Source organism: Mercenaria mercenaria, chromosome 11, assembly GCF_021730395.1.
Source record: "Mercenaria mercenaria strain notata chromosome 11, MADL_Memer_1, whole genome shotgun sequence".
Lineage (NCBI taxonomy): Eukaryota > Metazoa > Mollusca > Bivalvia > Venerida > Veneridae > Mercenaria > Mercenaria mercenaria.
In genome coordinates this window covers 37,985,447-38,005,045 of record NC_069371.1, presented here as the reverse complement: position 1 = coordinate 38,005,045, position 19,599 = coordinate 37,985,447, and the positions used below count along the sequence as shown (strand labels likewise).

General features: G+C 35.1%; 1 protein-coding gene across 1 annotated transcript; it reads right to left on the bottom strand.

The window, feature by feature from the left end:
• Nucleotides 1-1,389: 1,389 nt before the first annotated feature.
• On the bottom strand, nt 1,390-18,893 carry LOC123532635 (sulfotransferase 4A1-like). Its single transcript, XM_045314107.2, has 8 exons — nt 18,074-18,893; nt 9,167-9,360; nt 8,837-8,965; nt 7,126-7,223; nt 6,394-6,523; nt 4,342-4,436; nt 2,808-2,986; nt 1,390-1,555 (listed from the first exon to the last, which is right to left on the bottom strand). The coding sequence occupies exons 1-7, from the start codon at nt 18,130-18,132 to the stop codon at nt 2,951-2,953; spliced, it is 741 nt and encodes a 246-aa protein (XP_045170042.2). The 5' UTR covers nt 18,133-18,893; the 3' UTR covers nt 1,390-1,555; nt 2,808-2,950.
• Nucleotides 18,894-19,599: the final 706 nt, after the last annotated feature.

Here is a 19,599-nt window from a genome sequence, read left to right as displayed (position 1 = left end):
GCGACGTGCACGCTCTCGAGGGAAGATAGAAGAAATAATGAAACAATATACTGGCTGGGGGCTTGTCCTTTTGAGTGAACTGGGAAAATAGCTGAAACAATTCTGTGGGCTTGTCTCTCTTAGTGAACTGGGAAAATACTTGAAACAAATCTGGCTTGAGGCTTGTCCCTTTTAATGAACTGGGAAAAACTGTAAAGGTCTAGAAGTTTGCCAAGTTTAAAGAACTTTAAAAATAACTGAAACAAATCTGAAGGCTTGTCTCTTGAAGCGAACTATGAAAATAACTGAATGAATCTGGAGGTTTGACACGTTTAATGAACTGTAGAAATATCTGAAACAAATCTAGAGGCTTGCCACATTTAGCGAACTGGGAAATTAACTGAAACAAATTCGGAGGTTTTCCATATTTAGTGAACTGAGAAAATAACTGAAACTTATCAAGAGACATGTTTCTTTTAGTCAACTCGAAATCTAGAGCGTAAGTCTTACAAACATTCGAAAACCAGGCTAGGAATAAAACTGAAATAAATCTTGAGCATTGCCTTTCCCCTTTCAGCAAATTGGGAAAAAAACTAAAACAGATCTCGAGGTTTTCCCCTTTTAGCTGAATCGGAAAATCACTGAAACGAATCTGGCTGGGAGCTTGTTCCTTTGGGTGAACAGGGAAAATATCTGAAACAATTCTGGAGGCTTGTCCCTTTAGCAACTTGGAAAATATCTAAAACAATTCTTGAGGCTTGTCCCTTTAGCAACTTGGAAAATATCTGAAACAATACTGGGGCTTGTCTCTGTTAGTGAACTGGTAAAAATAACTGAAACCAATCCGGAGGCTTGTCCCTTGAGCGAACTAGAGATATAACTGAAACAATTCTTGAGGCCTGCCCTTTTTAATAGCGAACCGGGAAATTTACTTAAACAGTTCTGGGGCTTGTCTCTTTTAGTGAACTGAGAAAGTAACTGAAACAAATCTGCAGGCCTGTCCCTTTAGTGAATTTGGAAAATAAATGAAACCATTCTGGAGGCTTGTCTCTTAGCGAACTAGGAAAATATCTGAAACAATTCTGGAGGCTTATCCCTTTGAGTGAACAGGGAATATAACTAAACAAATCTGGAGGTTTGTTTTCAAAAACTCAACTCGGAAAATAGCGTTAGTCTTACACCATGTACACCAGTCTTGAACCAGACCAGATAACTGAAACAAATCTGGAACATTGGCTGGCTTGATCCTTTCAGCGAAGTGAGAAAACAACTGAAACAAATCTAGAGGTTTGCCCCTTTCAGCGAAATAGGGAAATAATTGAAACACCAGACGTTATTGTCACTCTTCCAAATTTTAAACTCCACTGTTATTGTAATTCCTTGTAAAATAAATAACAAAATGCAATAACATCGTCTTGGATATGTATTGTATATGAGTATTTGTCAAATTTTTACAAAATTTTGAATCAGTATTCCTCTAAAACAAGTCCAGAGCCATCTAATTCATCATGCATCATTCCATCAATTCGTGCACATATTTCCGGCGACAGCAATTCGCGCCATGCTCCTGGTTTTCCTGCAGGAGAAAATAGATGAAATTACATCTTTCAGTGTAAGTACCACGAATGAAGAATTTTAAGGTCCAATGTCTTCGTGACACCGTCTTGGTGTGTGTTGTTTCCAAATATTTAGGATGTAAAGTCTGTTTTAAAAATTGATAAAATACGGTTCTCCATAACCGTAAGTTCACCTTTATACATGTATATAGCTTTTATAGTTTTGGCGTGTAGGCCTTATGCATACAATGTTATGCTTTGAAAGAAGGAATAGTTTGGGTTATAAATAAACCTATATTTAACGTCTATTCTATCTGTCCAAAATGAGCCACAGATTAATGATAATACGTCATATTGACTCATTACTAACCACCAGATGTGATGTCACAACACTGCGATGTCATAAAAATGTGACATCGAACACAATTTAAGACAGATACTGGATGTATGATCAAATGCGGCAAATATTTGAATTTTACCAGCCTGAGTCTCTTTTCCAGGACTCCGAGTTGCTTGATTTAGTAACATCTTTAGGTTCTATCAATTTTAGGACTTATCGGCCTGTGACATTAAGCTTAGGCTATGTTCATGGTCTGTATCTGTATCTGTGCTAATATATGTTATTAAAGATTTGAACTTTTTTCATATTGATAACCAGTCAAGCTGACTTGTGTTCTTATACAGGTGCCCGTCAGGCTAGCGTTCCTCCATCATTAAATCTTGGAAAGTCACCACATTACCAAATTGGTGTGGGTGTAATTTTTGCTATAATAGAATTCCGCTACAGCCGGAGCTAAGGAACGTGAGTGGTTTTGCATATTGCATTACTTCCCATGAACAGATTCAGTTGAACTTGCTTTATTTTGCTTGACTGCGTTCAATGCGTCCAAAGGATCTTATAAATTTTATCAATTATCTCACCAACAGTCTTAAGTGTCGTGTGGCGGCTGTAAAGTCTATCCGTATAAGGACTAAGTGGTGGTATATTTCCTCGTCCTGTGGGATCAAGGAGTACACTCAAGTTTACAATAACAGACTTCCGCTTAAGCCGTTGCTAGTAGGCCTTGCACATATCACTACCTCTCATGAACAAACATTGAGTCTGCTTAGTACCATTCTATGCTTGCAAAGGATATTCTCATAGCTTTTATTAAGGTCAAAGAAACAAAAAAACCAACGTAGCCTTCCTAAAGGCATTCAAATGTTTCAAATATGTGACATCAGTATAGCAGCAATATGTACGTGATGCAATCATTTAATTATGCTAATTACCTTTATTCATGAAGCCTCCTTTTGCATCGTCATTGACATATTTAAAATCTCTTAAATACGACATATTGCACATGTTGTTCTTTTTCATGGTGTCAATGTGGCAGTATTCACATATTTTCGCGACCTCTTCATCAGTAACAGGTTTATTCTGAAATTTGTCTTACTGCTTTTGCCATATCCTAAAAAGAAATAGGTGTAAAACTTTGTTACTATCAAAGTTTTCATTTTTGATTATATCTCCAGCAAAATAGATAGAGTCTGTTAATAAGTAACGGTGCTCTTCTCATTGAATTTGGAATTTTCACGAAAAGTATAGAGTCATTTCGAGTATTTCAAAAGCTCTAAATTAAAAAACTTGTCCCGTTAATGAGGTTCATCAAAATAGTAGATGTAGTTTATGTAAACGTTTATCATGACATATCCAGAAAATTATATACCTGGTTGACAGTTTCAACAGCCATGCGCCCACACCAAACTCTTAGAAATTTATTAGTGTACCCCAAGGTCAAAGTCAGCCCAGAAAACATCTGTGGGTGTGTATACAGCATCAGTTGCAAGAATTGTGAAAGTGTATATGTTGGAGAGACTGGTAGAAAGTTTGGAACGAGACTATCAGAGCACAAGAAAGACTCTTTAAACGTACTAGCTATTTACACTAGATCAGAAAGAAAGAACTCAGAGAACACTTTTAACAAGAGTGCAATAACTGATCACACGTCAAGAACCAACCATGTAATTAACTGGGAGGGGACGAAAGTAATCGATAGGGAGGACAACCAGAGAGTTAGGCAAGTGAAGGAAGCCATCTGGATCGCGAGCAGCAAACCATTGATGAACAGGGACCAGGGGGCCTACTCCCTTAGCGTCATTTACGGACAATTATTTCACTCTGACCTGTCCAGCAGTGAACCAGTCCGTAACCGGAAGTCGTCACAGTTCTGAGGAAGGTCAGCGAAATCGTCCGAAACTGTCAACCAGGTATATAATTTTCTAGATATGTCATGATAAACGTTTACATAAAAAACCTGTCTATTGTTTGAAGCACCGTGAATGTCTTCTTTCTTGGACTCCGTGGTATCATATTTTCTGGTCCTCTGGGATCATGAAAAATATTCTTTTTTACAGTAATAGACTTTCGCTTAAACCGGTGAGAGTGGGATAAGGATTGAACAGACTGTTGCTTAACTCCGTTGTATACTTCCAAAGGATCTTGTCACTTATTTTATTGCATCGTTTTTCCTCAGTGGTTATATAGCTAAGTGGCGTGTTTTGCACTATCGGCGTATTCTCGCCTTGCGTATTTCTGTTTTTACGTTGATACGCACCTTATCAGTACCTCTAAGTCAAAGAACAATATATGATTCAGAACAAACTGAAATATTTAAAACGTCGATTAAATCTATCTTAGGCTTTTAAAATGATAAATTCCAACAGCTAAAATTTTCAAGTCTTACTTAAACGCTAATAAGAACTTGATATTTACTTTAATCTAGATCTGAAGTAACTTCTTTTTGCAAACATGAAGCATCCATACCTTAACCACTTCTTCATATTTCAAAAATAAAACATGTTCATCATTTCGCTTTTCCCAGAACTCTAACAGGTGTTTGGACCATGGGCACGAGAATCCTTTATGAAAAAGACAATAAAACGCGCCGAAATAAATTACATAAAAAGTTACATGATACAATACCAGTTTTGTAATTAATTTAAATGCACTGTTAAGTTATATCGATCAACTAGTATTAGCTTCAAATATCAGGTAATAAAATTCCACAAATTAACGAAAAATTCCTTAATTTTCAAAGCGTTGTGTTTTGACTTTTTCTCATATCCATGCAAGCACTGATAATGCCATAATTAGAGCTGATCATATCCAAATAAGCATTCTAATATCCAAAAAGCAATGATAATATCAAAACAAACACTGATCATATCAAAACCCACACCGATCATATCTAAACGAGCACTTATCCAAACGAGCACACCCAAACATTCTCATATCCAAACAAGCAATGATAATATAAACACAAACACTGATCATATCCAAACAAACGCTGATCATATCCAAACAAACGCTGATCATATACAAACAAACGCTGATCATATACAAACAAACTCTGATCATATCCAAACAAACACTGATCATACCAAAACGAACACTGGTCTAAACCAAATAACAAGTGATCATATCCAAATGAGTATTTATACAAACAAGCAATGATCATATCTAAACAAACATTGATAATATCCAAACAAACACTGATCATATCTAAGCACTGGTCTAATCCAAGCGAGTACTGACCCATACAAACGAGCACTGGTCATATCAAAGCGAGCCTAGATTATCATATCCAAACGAGCACTGATCATATCGAAACAAGCACTGATCATATTCAAACAAACTCTGATCATATCTAAAAAAGCACTGTTCATATCGAAACAAACTCTGATCACAACTAAACAAGCACTGATCATATCGAAATAACGCTTACTATACCCAAACGACTACTTAATATCCAAACGAATACTCATCTTATCCAAACAAGAAGAGATCATATCCAACCAATTACTGATCATTTTCAAACAAACAATGATTATATCCAAAAGGTTCTCATCAAATCCAAACGAGTACTGAACCACCAAAGCAACTCTTGCCATATTCAAACAAACACTGACGATAAACAAGCACTAATCAAATCGAAACAAAAACTGATCATATCCAAATAATCGCTTATTTTATCCAAAACCACTGATCATATCCAGATAAGCACTGACCATATCCAAACAAGCATTGATCATATAAAAAAGCGCTAATCATATCCCAAAAAACATTGATCTTATTCAAGCAACGACTAATCATACCCAAACAAACACTGACCATATCCGAAGGAGCACTGATCATCATATCCAAAAGAGCGCTCACTGACCATATCCAAAGGAGCACTGATCATATTCAAACGAGCTCTGATCATAATCCAAAGAAGCACTGATCATATCCAAACGAGCTCTGATCATAACCAAAGGAGCACTGATCATATCCAAACGAGCTCTGACCATATCCAAAGGAGCACTGATCATATCCAAACGAGCTCTGATCATATCCAAAGAAGCACTGATCATAAACAAATAAGCACTGCTGATATAAAAACAAGCACTGATCATATCCAAACAAGCGCTGATCATATCGAAACAAGTACAGATCATACCCAAACAAGTTCTGATCATATACAATGCAACACTGATCATGTCCAAACAAGCACTGATCATACCAAAATAATCACTGATCATATCCAAACCAACACTGATCATATCCATACAAACACTGATCATATCCAAACAAACACTTATCATATCCAAACAAGCACTGATCATTTCCAAACAAGTACGGATCATATCCACACAAACACTTATCATATTCAAACAAGCACTTATCATATCCAAAGCAGAACTGGTCATATCAAAACAAACACTTATTATATCCAAACAAACACTGATCATATTGAAACAAGGTTAAGCAGCTTTAGTAACAATATACACTTAAGACCTGCAGCTATGTCGTTGAATTGTATTTTTTGCTTTTTACCTGTTCCGTTGATGAAAGCATCAATAAACTGATGAAACGTTTTGTCTCCCTCCTCCAGCTGGTCTCCCCACTGCATCAGCCTGTAGAATGATGTTACTAAATCTTTGGGATTTCTTGCTATGTAAATAATCTGAAATATAATGTATAAGGTCTTCAATATAAATATGAAATATAAGAGCACAGTAATTTATTAAATACCACAACATGATCATGAACATGGACTACAATTAGAGGCGAAACTTGACAAATACAAGAAATTGTAATGAAACATAGAAAGTTTTGTCTTCGCAACCGAAAACATAACCGCATTGTCATGACCAAATTTGACATTGCTCGATTACAAAATAACATGAATGTATAAAACCTCGTGTAGATATTAATTACCTCTTATGAACAAACACGATCAAATGAGTCTGCTATTATTTTAATTGGTTGCACTCGATGCTGTCATAGAACCTTCTTACAGATTTTATTATGAAAGAAATGACATAATATTCATTTTGATTTGAAATGGTTTACAGCGGCAAAATGAGCAAAGAGCAAAGCTTAAGCGTTATTATTTTTTCTTGAGGAGTTACATTGTATATGTTTATGAACATCCAAACTGTTTAAAGTGTTTCTTTAATATCCATCTGCAAGTTGACATATTTTATAATTAAAATCGACTTTTTTCTGTGGGCTTTATTCGATGCTGTTGTTTGGGAAACAATGAAACAATGATCGTATACTAACTCTTCCTTTGCCTTGTCGTAACTGTTCTGGCAGCATGTGATAATGAAGATGACATTTAATCAAACGCGGAGACTTCATCTGCTCTACATATTTGATGCCTACAATAGATGCGAATTTTGACGCAGTCAATCATTGTTTTTTTGTGTGTGCCGATAACTGAATTACACACATCAAAGCAAAAGTAAACGTTTAATGAAAATATTGTCTTTGGCTAACAGTGCGCATTAAACAATAAACTATATTAAAAAGTATTATATTAGTTTGAGAAGTGTTTGGTACTATTTGGAAAGACATAAACCATTCATTTTTCATTTACTTTGAGGCAACTATAAATATGCCCTGGAATATAGAAAAGATGTGTTATTTGAAGAAAATGTTGTTTAACGGGTTTTGATTAATTTCATCGTTTTATAAAGTTTTGAATTTAGTAAATTAATGATACGGATTTTGTATGACATGAATTACAACACGAGCTCATTTTGCACAGGTGCCAATGGTCGCTGCTGAGGTATCACAAAAGAAAGTACCAAATTAGAACGAATTAAATCGATAGTAATAAAATATGTCAGAGTATTTGCATGTCGAAAGAATGAAATATTTGCCTTAAAAAGAATGTTGCGTTTTTATTGTCCAGAGTGCACATGCAGAACTTGCTGGTTCAATTTTAAGATCGAACGGAGCTTCTTATCTGTTTACTCTGTCAACCATGATATGAGCCGTGCCATGATAAAACCAACATAGTGGCTTTGCGACCAGCATGAATCCAGACCAGTCTGCGAATCCGCGCAGTCTGGTCAGGATCCATGCTGGTCGCTTTCAAAGCCTATTGCAATTAGAGAAACCGTTAGCGAACAGCATGGATCCTGACCAGACTGCGCGGATGCGCAGGCTGGTCTGGATCCATGCTGGTCGCAAACCCACTATGTTGGTTTTCTCATGGCACGGCTCATATTACGATTGTTCAAACGTAGATAATAGGCAAAATGTACCTTTGGGAATTTCCTTTTCAAGGTCAATGGTATAAGCTAAGATCACAAGTCGATAAATCAAAATTTCATAGCGATTCAAAACAGCTTTACCTCGGCGACGTTTAAAAAAATTGGCACAAGTGTTCCATTTGGTGTGAAAATATGCAGAGTAAAACTTTCCACCATGTTAATACAAGGCCAAGGCTGCATGGCGAGATCTGAAGGTCAGACAAAAGAGTGTTTTTCTTAATGTTCGTTTTTTCTTCTTCTTTTTTTTACAAAATTATCTCTATTTATTGGATGCAAATCCTTTGAATTTTCTGGTGAAGTTCCACTTAGATCGGTGCAAGGGGGCAGGAGTGCTGTTGTACGCTCGATTGCCTATCATGAACAGACTCAATCAAACGGAATCTACTATTTTTTCATTGTCGCATTCCGTGCTTCTAAAAGGGTCTAATACATTTTATTTTCCTCCCAAAAGAGGTCATAGTTTTAACTTGCGACAGAAATGCATAAAATATTGCAACAATGACCAGAACGCATCTCATCAAGGTCAAGGTCGCACGTTCAGCTAATTGTCTTGTTTACGGTTTACATCCGTATTTCAAACTTTCGAATACTTCTAAACAAATTGACAAAAAAAATTGTATGCATAAGTTTCGTTTGTGAGATTAAAATCGTCATTTACTAGTAGATATAACTGCATTGTATTCTGAAACTGTTCTATAACAAATGACATTCACCTTTATAATATGGGAATCTGTCATCTTTTACGTCTATTATGGGAAATACCTCATCAAGCTGCATTGTAGTTGCCTTCTCGTAGTCACGTGTTTCAATCAAAATAACCAGTTCCTGTGTCAGTGTTGTGCCTGAAAATATTGCACGTGTTATCTAAAATATATGTCATATATTGTACACCAGTTGTAAGTGAGACAACAATCCAAAGAAATGTTCCATGTTATTTTTGAGAGTTTGTTTGAAAATGTTGCTGAAATTTATAAAATATGATTTGAAAACGTCTTTTTTTTTAATTTCTCTTTATCATCTTCAGACAAGAAATGTATCTATACCTGAGCGCGGAAAGCTGCATACCCATATATCATCTTCACGTGTCTCCATTTTCTCTATTTCTTCCACCTCATTCTCAAACATCACTACACCCTTGTACACCTTCCTTATCAACTGTAGCCTTGGTTTCTCAGCTGCCGCATCCATTTCTACCTCTTGTCTAATTGGGAGACTTTTTCCGTGCCACAACACTTCTCTTTGATAAAAATTAAATTTTGAATTAAATAAAATTTGATTCTATATCATTCGTTTTATACTCCTTAAATTTTGTACTGTGTTTTATGACTAATCATGTTACATTAGGTCGACCTTGCATGTTATCAGCCATACATATACACAATACACATAATCACATGATATACTAACAAACTTTGATAATGTGGCAGTTGAGTCCAATTAGTCCAGGTGTGTTCAAAGATAATCCGTCATAGATCTATTGTAAAGCAAATACTGGATTTACCTGTATTGGAAAATAAACAGTGTCGATTGTATTGAGGTCAACTGCCCCATTATCAAAGTTTATTAGTAGATGTGGACATTATAACTGTATCTTATAACACATCACGCTATATGGACGATGTTCTTAATACGGATAACTCGTTTCTGCTCAAATGGTGAATAGCATTAATCCCCGGGAACTCGTGTTAAATAAAACTAACAATTCGGATACTACTGTCTCATTCTTAGATTTACATCTCTCTATTTATGACAATATTATGCATGCCAACATTTATGACAAAAGGGATAATTTTGATTTAAATAATGTAAATTTCCCACATTTGGATGGAGATGAAGCCTAATGCAGCCACATTATAAACAAAAACATTTGTGATTTTAATTGTTCTTGCAGACTTAATTTGAGTTCGACGCACTAGTAAAGACGTAATAAATCAATTAAATGTTTGTTTTATGAAAAACACGACTCAGTGCATTGATATTAAGCTTATTTTTGCTCTGAGGTAAGGATATGTTGAAAAGACAAACAAATATATATCAGCACATTACATTGATCAATGCTTTTATCGAGACTGTTACGGCACTAGTAAAAAAGATTTAACTCCCAATGAATTGTTTTGTCACTAACTTTTTCAAGGTGTTGCCTTGCTGGATTCCTTCTTCATGTATGTTTGTGTTAGTTTGTAACTTCTGTATGGTGGCTGATTTCTGCCATTTCGCGTTTTCGCCCCGCGACCCCGCCAAGCGAAAACACGAGAATTAACAAGTTAAAATGGCGGGGGCGCGGGGCGAAAACTCGCTATTTAGCGGGGGCGCGGAGCGAAAACACGATAATTAGCGGGGTCGCGGGGCGAAAAGTCGACATTTAGTAACTCTGATGGCGCGGGCGCGGTGCGAAAACTCGACGTTTGAAGAGCGCTAATTATCGTGTTTTCGCCCCGCGCCCTCGCCAATTTAGTTACTAAATCTCGACTTTTCGCCCCGCGACTCCGACAATTAGCGAGTTTTCGCCCCGCCCCCCCCCCCCCCCCCGCCACTGTAATGCTTAAATTTCGCTTTTCGCCCTGCGAGCTCGCTAATTAGCGGTTTGTCGCCCCGCGACCCCGCCATTTTATTTCTCTAATTTCGACCTTTCGCAGCGCGACTTTTTGCATTTTCGTTTTGTAAGTGTTACGCATTGCAATTATCTATGTGGCTGATTTGTGCCATTTCGACTTTTCGCACCGCGATCTCGCCGAGCGAAAACACGAGGATTAAGATGGTTAAAATGGCGGGGGTGCGGGGCGAAAACTCGCTGTTTAGCGGGGCCGCGGGGCGAAAAGTCGAGATTTAGTAACTGGAATGTCGAGGGCGCGGTGCGAAAAGACGAAGTTTAAGCAGCGCTAATTATCGTGTTTTCGCCCCGCGCCCCCGACATACCAGTTACTAAATCCCGCCCCGCGCCCCCGCCTTTTTAAGGTTTAAATCTACTTTTCGCCCCGCGACCCAGCTAAATAACGAGTTTTCGTCTTCCGGTATGTGAATTAGCATATGTAGGGGTTTACAAGATTGTGTTTTCAATATGTCGGATGGATGTTACACATCTTTGAATGCCAGCAGTGCGGACACGGAAAGTATCCTCTGTTTTAGTCATTCAAAGTAAATGCTTGTTATTGTTTTTATAAAATATAGTCGGTACTTGTTTATGTTTGTTTGCTTTTAAAGTTTAGTTGATTATGTGTATTAGATTCTATAGTCTGTTTCAAAAAGTTCGTAAAATGGATGACAGTATTGACCGTATAACCGATAGGCCTGATACGGCACGATTTATTTATAGAGCCTACAGTACAGGGGTGACTAACTCAAAGGTCCCTTAAGTCTTAAGGTAGTCGTAACGTCACCTTTTCTTGCTCGTAGGAATTTTTTTGATTAACTCAATCTTCACGTAAGATACGAGATACCTTAAGTAATGCCGTATCTTAAGGTAAAAAAAATGGTGCCTTATCTATATCGGAAATAGATAGAAAATTGAAGAAAGGACGGGATATGATAAGGACCAAAAATGGCCCCCACTAAATATGCATGTAAAACAACACCATTCCATTGGTAATCAACTATATTTTTCAAAATCCACCAAGATATAATGACCAGACGTCGGTAATGAACCAAAAATAATTGATTATTACATCTATCTAAGACTTCCGCTGAAAAGATATTTGATCATTTAGAATGGGGGTATAGAAAACTATTTTGCAATATATTTTAGTTTATATTGCTGAACCCTATAAATTGTATGTCGTCACAATACACAGTGATCCAACTTCTTGAAACGAATTTTTATTTTGTATTCTAAGACAGAATGATCGTGCAAAAACAAGGGAGATAACTCTTTCATGTAAGGACGACCGAAAACTCTTTTAAGAAATAAGATTTTTTTTTATACATCTGCGTTGGCTTATTCTCTAACTATTATGTCTGTTTCGTTTTATTTCGTATCAAGAAAATTTCTAAAACTAAAATTCAAAACTTTCATTTCATTTGCGTTACCATAGCAACATAGAAACAGTTTTGCATTTTTTGGATTTATAGTAATTTAGCGAGTTATTTCACATACTTGAAATATTAACTTTTTGAAATAAAAAATTTTGCTTCTATATCTCTTTACATATTTAGTGTTTCTTTGTTTTTTGGTTTTTTTTGTTTCGTATACGGAATGTTCTTCTTGTTGTGTGACATTCGGATAAAACAAAACCTTTGTCGAATAAATCAAGAGGCATGACTTTGTCTTACAAGTTTCCATTTTTTCATATTTTCGGTGATTTTTTATTTAAATATGTAATGAAGTATCTTCATTAAGTAAGTTGAAAAAAACGACAGTGTTCATTTTACTTGAATAAATAATATACGAGTTGAATATTACTAAATCCTTACCACATAATTAAAACACGTACCCGCAGAAATTTCGCCGGAACCGAGTTAGATCGGTATTACAACTATGGAAACATATCTATGTAGTTTATTCAATTTAATTTAATCAAAAACCTTTCCTTTGACACGAAACTATAATATCGATATGAGAAGCACGAAATATACATTAGCGTATGTAAGATCATTACGGAAGGAGTGACATGAAAGGCACGTGCAGTTTCCCGCCAAAATGCGCTTATATATGTAACGTAAAATGCTTCCGATTTCCTGCAAAAGATTTTTGGTTATAGATGAAAGAAATTTTTTTGATTTTACTCCATTATGTTATATTCCAATTACAATTGTTGCATTTATATTATATATTGTGTTTATATCAAAATCAGTTTACAAGACGACCTTGGATATACCGATATATAGAGATAGACCCTAACATTTTCATTGATAGAAATACATTAAATAAAGTCTAGAAATTGATTTCCAAGTCCTTGAAATTAACAAAAATGATTTCACAAATGTGCAATGTATGATAGTTTTGCTAATATCAATAACAGAAATTTTAATATTTAATTCAAAGTTGTGATCCACAAAGAATGTCAACTCTTGCCTTGGGCTAGTACTTTAAAGCAGAGATATTTATTAGTTTACTTCCCTTGCAATTACACAATAGAGTAGAAAACGAAAACGGTTTAAAACACAATATTACACATTTTTGCACAACAAAATCGTTTAGGATTTATTAATATGTGTTTGATTTACCCCTGAAACACTGGTTCCTATGATTTTGTCAACTTACTTATGGTAAAAATTAACTTTTAACAAGCCGATAATAAAATGAAATACCAGTAAGTATTTTATAGTGCAGATAATACAGTTTTGCTTGTATCAAAATATCACAATAGAAGCACTTTTGTAATACAGAACACCTGGTAGGATTAGTAAAGGTGCAATTATATTGATCTCTTTTTCCTATGCCTACGATATACCCAAGTAGTAACATTTGTATGCGCACATGAAGACATTTGATTTTATTCTAATGGTATTAAACACTGAATTCATTAGAGCGGTATGTATGTTTACAAAATAACAAAAGGTCATGGTTGCACAATGAGAAGCAGATGCCCCGACTTTCCTCTGGATTACCGCTTTTCCTTTCCTCAGATAGAAATACAGACAGATTCGAGACGAAACGGCTGCAACGATAAAGAACCAGCATAGTTGCTCAGTACGCACTTGCTGGTCTAAGAAACAGCTATGCACGTGCCCACGTAATAGCTAATAAGTGATCTCTGTAGTAAGTTTTCAATCATGCCAAGTGATATGTGCGCAGAAGTATTTTTTATACTAATACGTGCGCAGATGTTTAATACTATTACGTGCGTACGTAACGTCATTCTTATTACGTGCAGAAGTAATAGATATTACGTGAGCACGAAGTAATTAATACGTGCGCATGTTTTAGTATGACAAAAACATCCATGTCCCTCTCTGTGATACCTTAACTACATGTATATACATTCCTCCGTTTTTTTTCAAATCATTACAGCTATTCTAGAAAAGAGAGAGAGAAAACATAACACCTGCATACGTGCCTTCATTTCAAAAGCGTAAAGCTATTCATTAACAGTGCAGAGCGCCTACCTAGTCTGGGCCCGCTTCGACTCCGGTTGGGCGGGAATGGTATTGGGTTTGATCTCCGGCCCCGTCATACCAAAGACAATAACAATAATAAAATGACGCGTCTTTCGATATTTTAGATATTCTTTAAACACAAATATATCTTAGCTATTTTGTTTTTAAAATGGTTATAGAATCTATAGGGATTTCAAGCGCGTAGCTACCTTTACGCAAATACGCAGCTGCGTAGTGAAAATCTGGCAACCATACACAATTAATTGGCTAGTGTCATGCAACGGAGATGGCTTCATACACTATCATTGCTTACTTCATATTGTGTTTGAAGTACAGTAAACTCCGTTTTTAGCGAACTCATCGGGATAAGCAAGTGCGTTTTCGTTATAACCTGAGTTTGTAATAAGAATAAAGCGAACCTGTTTCTTATAGACATTATTTGTATAGCAAACTGATTTATATGATTAGTTGATTTAACGTGCATTGAAATTCACCAATTGTCTTTGTAGTTTTATAACAATTTAGATACAGTTTTGCAATTTATCTCATAATCCTACTATCTAATTGCTTATTTTGTAATAATCCTGACCATGTGAAATATTACAATCATACCCTGTCTAGGAGGAAATTTCTATAACAAAATTATAATACAGTGTTAACAATTAATAAAATGTTGGTTGAGAAATCGGAAAAAAATACATTTTCAGGGCTAAAAGCTTTTGAATATGACATTTTGTATAACACTGCAGACGTAATTTGTCTCGCATAATGTTTACTTTATCTTGAGCTGAGCGCGAAACTATTGTAACGGTATATAAATAAAAAAATAAGATATAATAGCTTCACGCTCAGCCTTTGATATCATAGATATATGTTATAATTGTACTTAAGTTTGACACCGGTACAAGTCATACGATATTACAGTATTTGACAACCAATTCACGGTGAGATAAATATGCTCTTTCTATATAATTGGTGATTTAATATTTTCAATGCGTATTACGTAACTAAATTATATGTATAATATTTCGAAAGACTTTAAACAACATTTTTAAAAATCATCAAAACAAGATTTCAGTGTAATACTTGGTTTTAGATGTCGTTTAGATAATATTATATCAACAATCCCACTACGTTTAAATACTTGTTTTATGATTCAATATTGTTGGTACGAAATCTGCCCAATGCTAATGTTAAAGCCTGAAATTTTCATAGTTTCGCACTTCGCCGTTGTGATCTCGCGCTTCGTCTTTCACGCTTCTCTGTCATGGGAAGGCGATACCCGAAGCGCGAGATCAAAATGACAAAGCACGAAATGGAGGTGTTTTTTTTTCTCTCGAAATTTTTCGCTTCACCACCGTGATGTTTAGCTACGCCATCGTGATTTCGCACTTCACGCTTCACAATACGCAAAGTGTTCACAGCGCGAAATCACGATGGCTTCACCATCGCTATCTCGCGCTTTACAGCTCGCCAGAGAAAGAGATGCATGAAGCGCTAAGCGCAATATCACGATGGCAAACTGAAAAATAAAAAGGAGTAAGAAACATTTTGCAGAATACTGTTTTCAAGAGTTGAAGAAAAGATAATGATACATTTTGACGAAGTTGACATAATGCAGACGTCGATGACATTCGCCGAAATATTTTTCCTATGCAAGGCATCAGTTTCTTATTTTGTATATTTGTAACAATATCATGAAACTTGTAGTCTTTGTAGACTAGTATTCAGTTTGGAGTTATGGCAAAATTACTTTTAACAACTCTCGAATATATACTTATACACACATCTCTTGTTATTCAATCATAATGATGTTTTGAAAGTGTGTTACCACCAACCATCTGTTTTGAATACTGCACACATATAACATGGATCAATGAACCACAAATTGCACGTGCAATATTACACACATACCTAGTAAAATAATACATTTTATATAAAAGATTAAGAACGAATAAGGTTTTCGTGCAATGTTTAGCTTCAAATACACACCAAAATGCACCATTTGCGGTTCTCAGATGAAAAAAATATCATGGAGAGGATACAAAGACCCCTACGCATTACCTCTGCGTACTATGAAGAATGCCCTAGCTACGCGCCTGGATTTTATCTTTTATTCATAAAATAAAATATTTCACACCGGAAATGACATGTCAGTGACATTAATTGACTCAACATACATTTATTTATGAAACTTCGTACGGCGATGAAACGGAGTTGTTGACTTACTATTTTTCATACGTCATAAAAAAGAAGTATAAAAACACATGTTTATAACTTTATCACAGACATACAGTAAAAGAATAATTGACTAATTATAGAAATAACGCGGTTAAATGGTTTAAAATATTTTAACTCGTGGCTAAAGATATAAAATCTAAATAAGGATTGCAATTATCAAAGAATGGTACTTTCTGTCGTTTTTGCCAGAAAAAAAGTTTTACAGGATTTGTTGGGAATCGATCTCGCATACCACTGACACCAGACATAATATTTCATTTCAGCCGCCGTGCGTACCGATTGCGTCACAGAGATTTATGTACAAACTACGTCATATTTTTTTAGATAAAAGAACATGTGTCTACTAGTTGCGGTGTGCATGAGTTATCTTTCTTGTCTCTATAACATTTATGTAAACAATAACAATTTTCTTTTTAAACAACTTTAATTACACTTTATTTTTAAACTTGAATATAATCCCGAAATACAGTTCACGTAGATCTAAAACACGTAACTGATCAGTAAAATGTCTAGATCTACTTTCAGTTTCACTTTTGTATTAAACATTTAGTTTTCTTATAAAAACAACTTTTAGTTATCAGTTACATGATTAGAACAAAACTCCCGCGTATCTGTTTGATGCTCGGTTGCTTAGAGATGAGCACGTTATCCTGTTTCCTTCAAAGAAAAGTGAGTCTAAAAATTGCGAAAAAAGTGGAAATTCAATATGAGCCGGAGCGGGTGTCAAGCTGATCTTTTCTGAAAATGTATATTTTAATAACCTTATTTTCTCAGCAAAACTTTAGCTTGACACCAGGTCCGGCTCACAATGAAAATCGAGCATGTAGTGTGTAAATCGCGTGGTAAAACGGTAAAAGTCACGGACTACGACTACTCTAAAGGTCTGAGTCGTACAAATAACTTGGTTTTAAAGTTTTTAAAAGTCATAGTTTTAACGATTATGATCTTCTTTTTTGTTTTAGACAGTTAAAATTTCAATTAGATCTATGGAGTTTTCATATTCTAATTATTTAGGGGGCCATTTTGCATATCTTATCATATCCCGTTCTTAAGTTTTGTTTAACTTTCTGATTAATTTTTCATTTATAATCTAGCTTTTCCGATTCTTGTTGTTTTTTAAATCGATATAGGGGTAATTTCCAGACAGATTTAAAAAATCTGTTGTTTTTTTGTCTACCTGCAAGGCAACTATCATTTCAAACCATATAAAGTTGCCTTAATACAAGTATTGAGCAATGGTATTTTATTTAGTAAACAAAAAACAACATAATACGAGTATTAATGAATATTTGCAAAGATCTTCAAATGACCTCAAACATGCAAGACACTTTTTGAACTAATGGTATAAATCCTCCGATGTTCATCAAAACATTTTTTAAAATCCCAACGTGTATAGGAAATTTTCAGTCAATATTATATAAATTGATATTTCCTATGTTAGTTATATAATACTGTTACTTTCTTATATCATATATTTTGCTGTGTGATTAACGCATCAATTTCGGACTCCTACTTGCGAGGACATGTTTGAAGAAATATCAGATCTCGACGTTTCAGTCGTTCAATTAAGATGTTCGACATTTAAATGTAATTAGCTAGTTCAGTGATTGATAAAACATTTCTGTTGCATATGCATATCTGACATTCTGGGATACGATTAAAATAAATGTACTTGCCTAATGCAGATTTTGGTACTCCTAGTCCTACAGTTTAGTAAATATTTCACAACTGTCATTCATATAATAATTTCTATTGTAGACGCGCACTTTAAATGCTTACCGTGCTCAAATGTAGGTTTATATCAACAAAAGTTTTACCACTATTACAAAACGCGGATGACAGGTTAACATAATTTGATATCCTTTCATGATCCTTTCATGATTCAGACACGTCAGTAAAGAAATTTTAGTAATCTTCAAAAGATTTACCAGATATAATACTGAATCAAGTTTAGCGGTCAAAAAAGTTTACTGTATCAAAATGACAGTATATGTTATCAGATACATTTGCATCATAATCTAAACACTACTAAATGCAAAAAGTGTCTACAATACTATGGAAAAAATGGTCCGATGAAACTGCTTTTAAATGTAAATAGCGAAATGAATGCCGCAAGTTAAGTCTTTTTGCCTTTTAAGTTGCTTGGATCTCATTACTTGGTAATATGAACATAAGTTGCAGTGTCATTGCATTTGTAAAACAAAATGAGAAAAAAGCTCTTGATAACTGCGTTCGAATAATATAAACAGACAGAAACCTTAATACTGTAAATGTACGGAAATTCAAATGATTGCAGGGGAGAAAACGTCTTATATCAACTAGAGATGAATGTATATCTACTTTCATTCCAAGAAGAGTAGAGGATTAAGTTTCCGGTCAAATTCTTCGACTTAAATTACTCAAATTTAGAATTTAAACCAACAACAGCAAAACTCATTCGGTCAGATGTGTTGAACCTAATGATAAATTCTTGTTACACGTTTACACATACCATTGCTTCAAAATTGTACGAGTATTTTATACGAATACAAATTTATATATTTATCATACTAAAAAGGTATATTCGTGTAGTACACGTTAAGTCTTACAGCTTTAAATATATCCATAATGTCTGTCTCAAATAAGTTATGTCATACATTGTAGATACCAGTATAAACTTTGGTCTTCACTCTTTTGTTTCAAATAAGCTCCAGTATTGTAGTATCAGCCAAGGGTGAGGGTCAAAGGTGTTGCCCATAATTATATCAAAACAATATCTTAGAGCTTTTCGTTCGGAACTATAGATAGTTTTATTACGTCAGTTTGGGAAGTTTCTAGATTGGCTACTTAAGACAAGTGGCTGCTTAATTAATACCTGTAGGTGACCGCTAATGCAGGATGTACTGTATACCTCTATCACAGTTCAACATTAAATGTGTGCAAAAAGCCTCTTTGAATCTTCATTTCATCTTATATCTCATTCCCTTAGCCTTCAAATTTTATTTTATATTTTTATATTTTTATTGTCGAAAAATGACGATATGCCTGTGCGTATATTCGTGTGCTTAGCTACGTGTCTGTCATGTGCATTATAGATCAACGCAGGTCATACCGGCCAGTCGCTTTTACAAGAAGACACAAGTTCTCTTTCTATTCCCAGAATGTTTACCCGTGGGGAGATTCAACTGACCCACACAAACGGAAGAGGACTCCCCTTTTCACA

Excerpts from the sequence above, each read along its gene's own strand:
- LOC123532635 (XM_045314107.2), bottom strand. The coding sequence starts at position 18,132 with ATGACAGTTGTGAAATATTTACTAAACTGTAGGACTAGGAGTACCAAA. Across the intron at positions 7,224-8,836 it reads CAGATTCCCATATTATAAAG|GCATCAAATATGTAGAGCAG; the intron begins GTGAATGTCATT and ends CATCTATTGTAG. Across the intron at positions 4,437-6,393 it reads TGCTTTCATCAACGGAACAG|GATTCTCGTGCCCATGGTCC; the intron begins GTAAAAAGCAAA and ends TTTTTCATAAAG.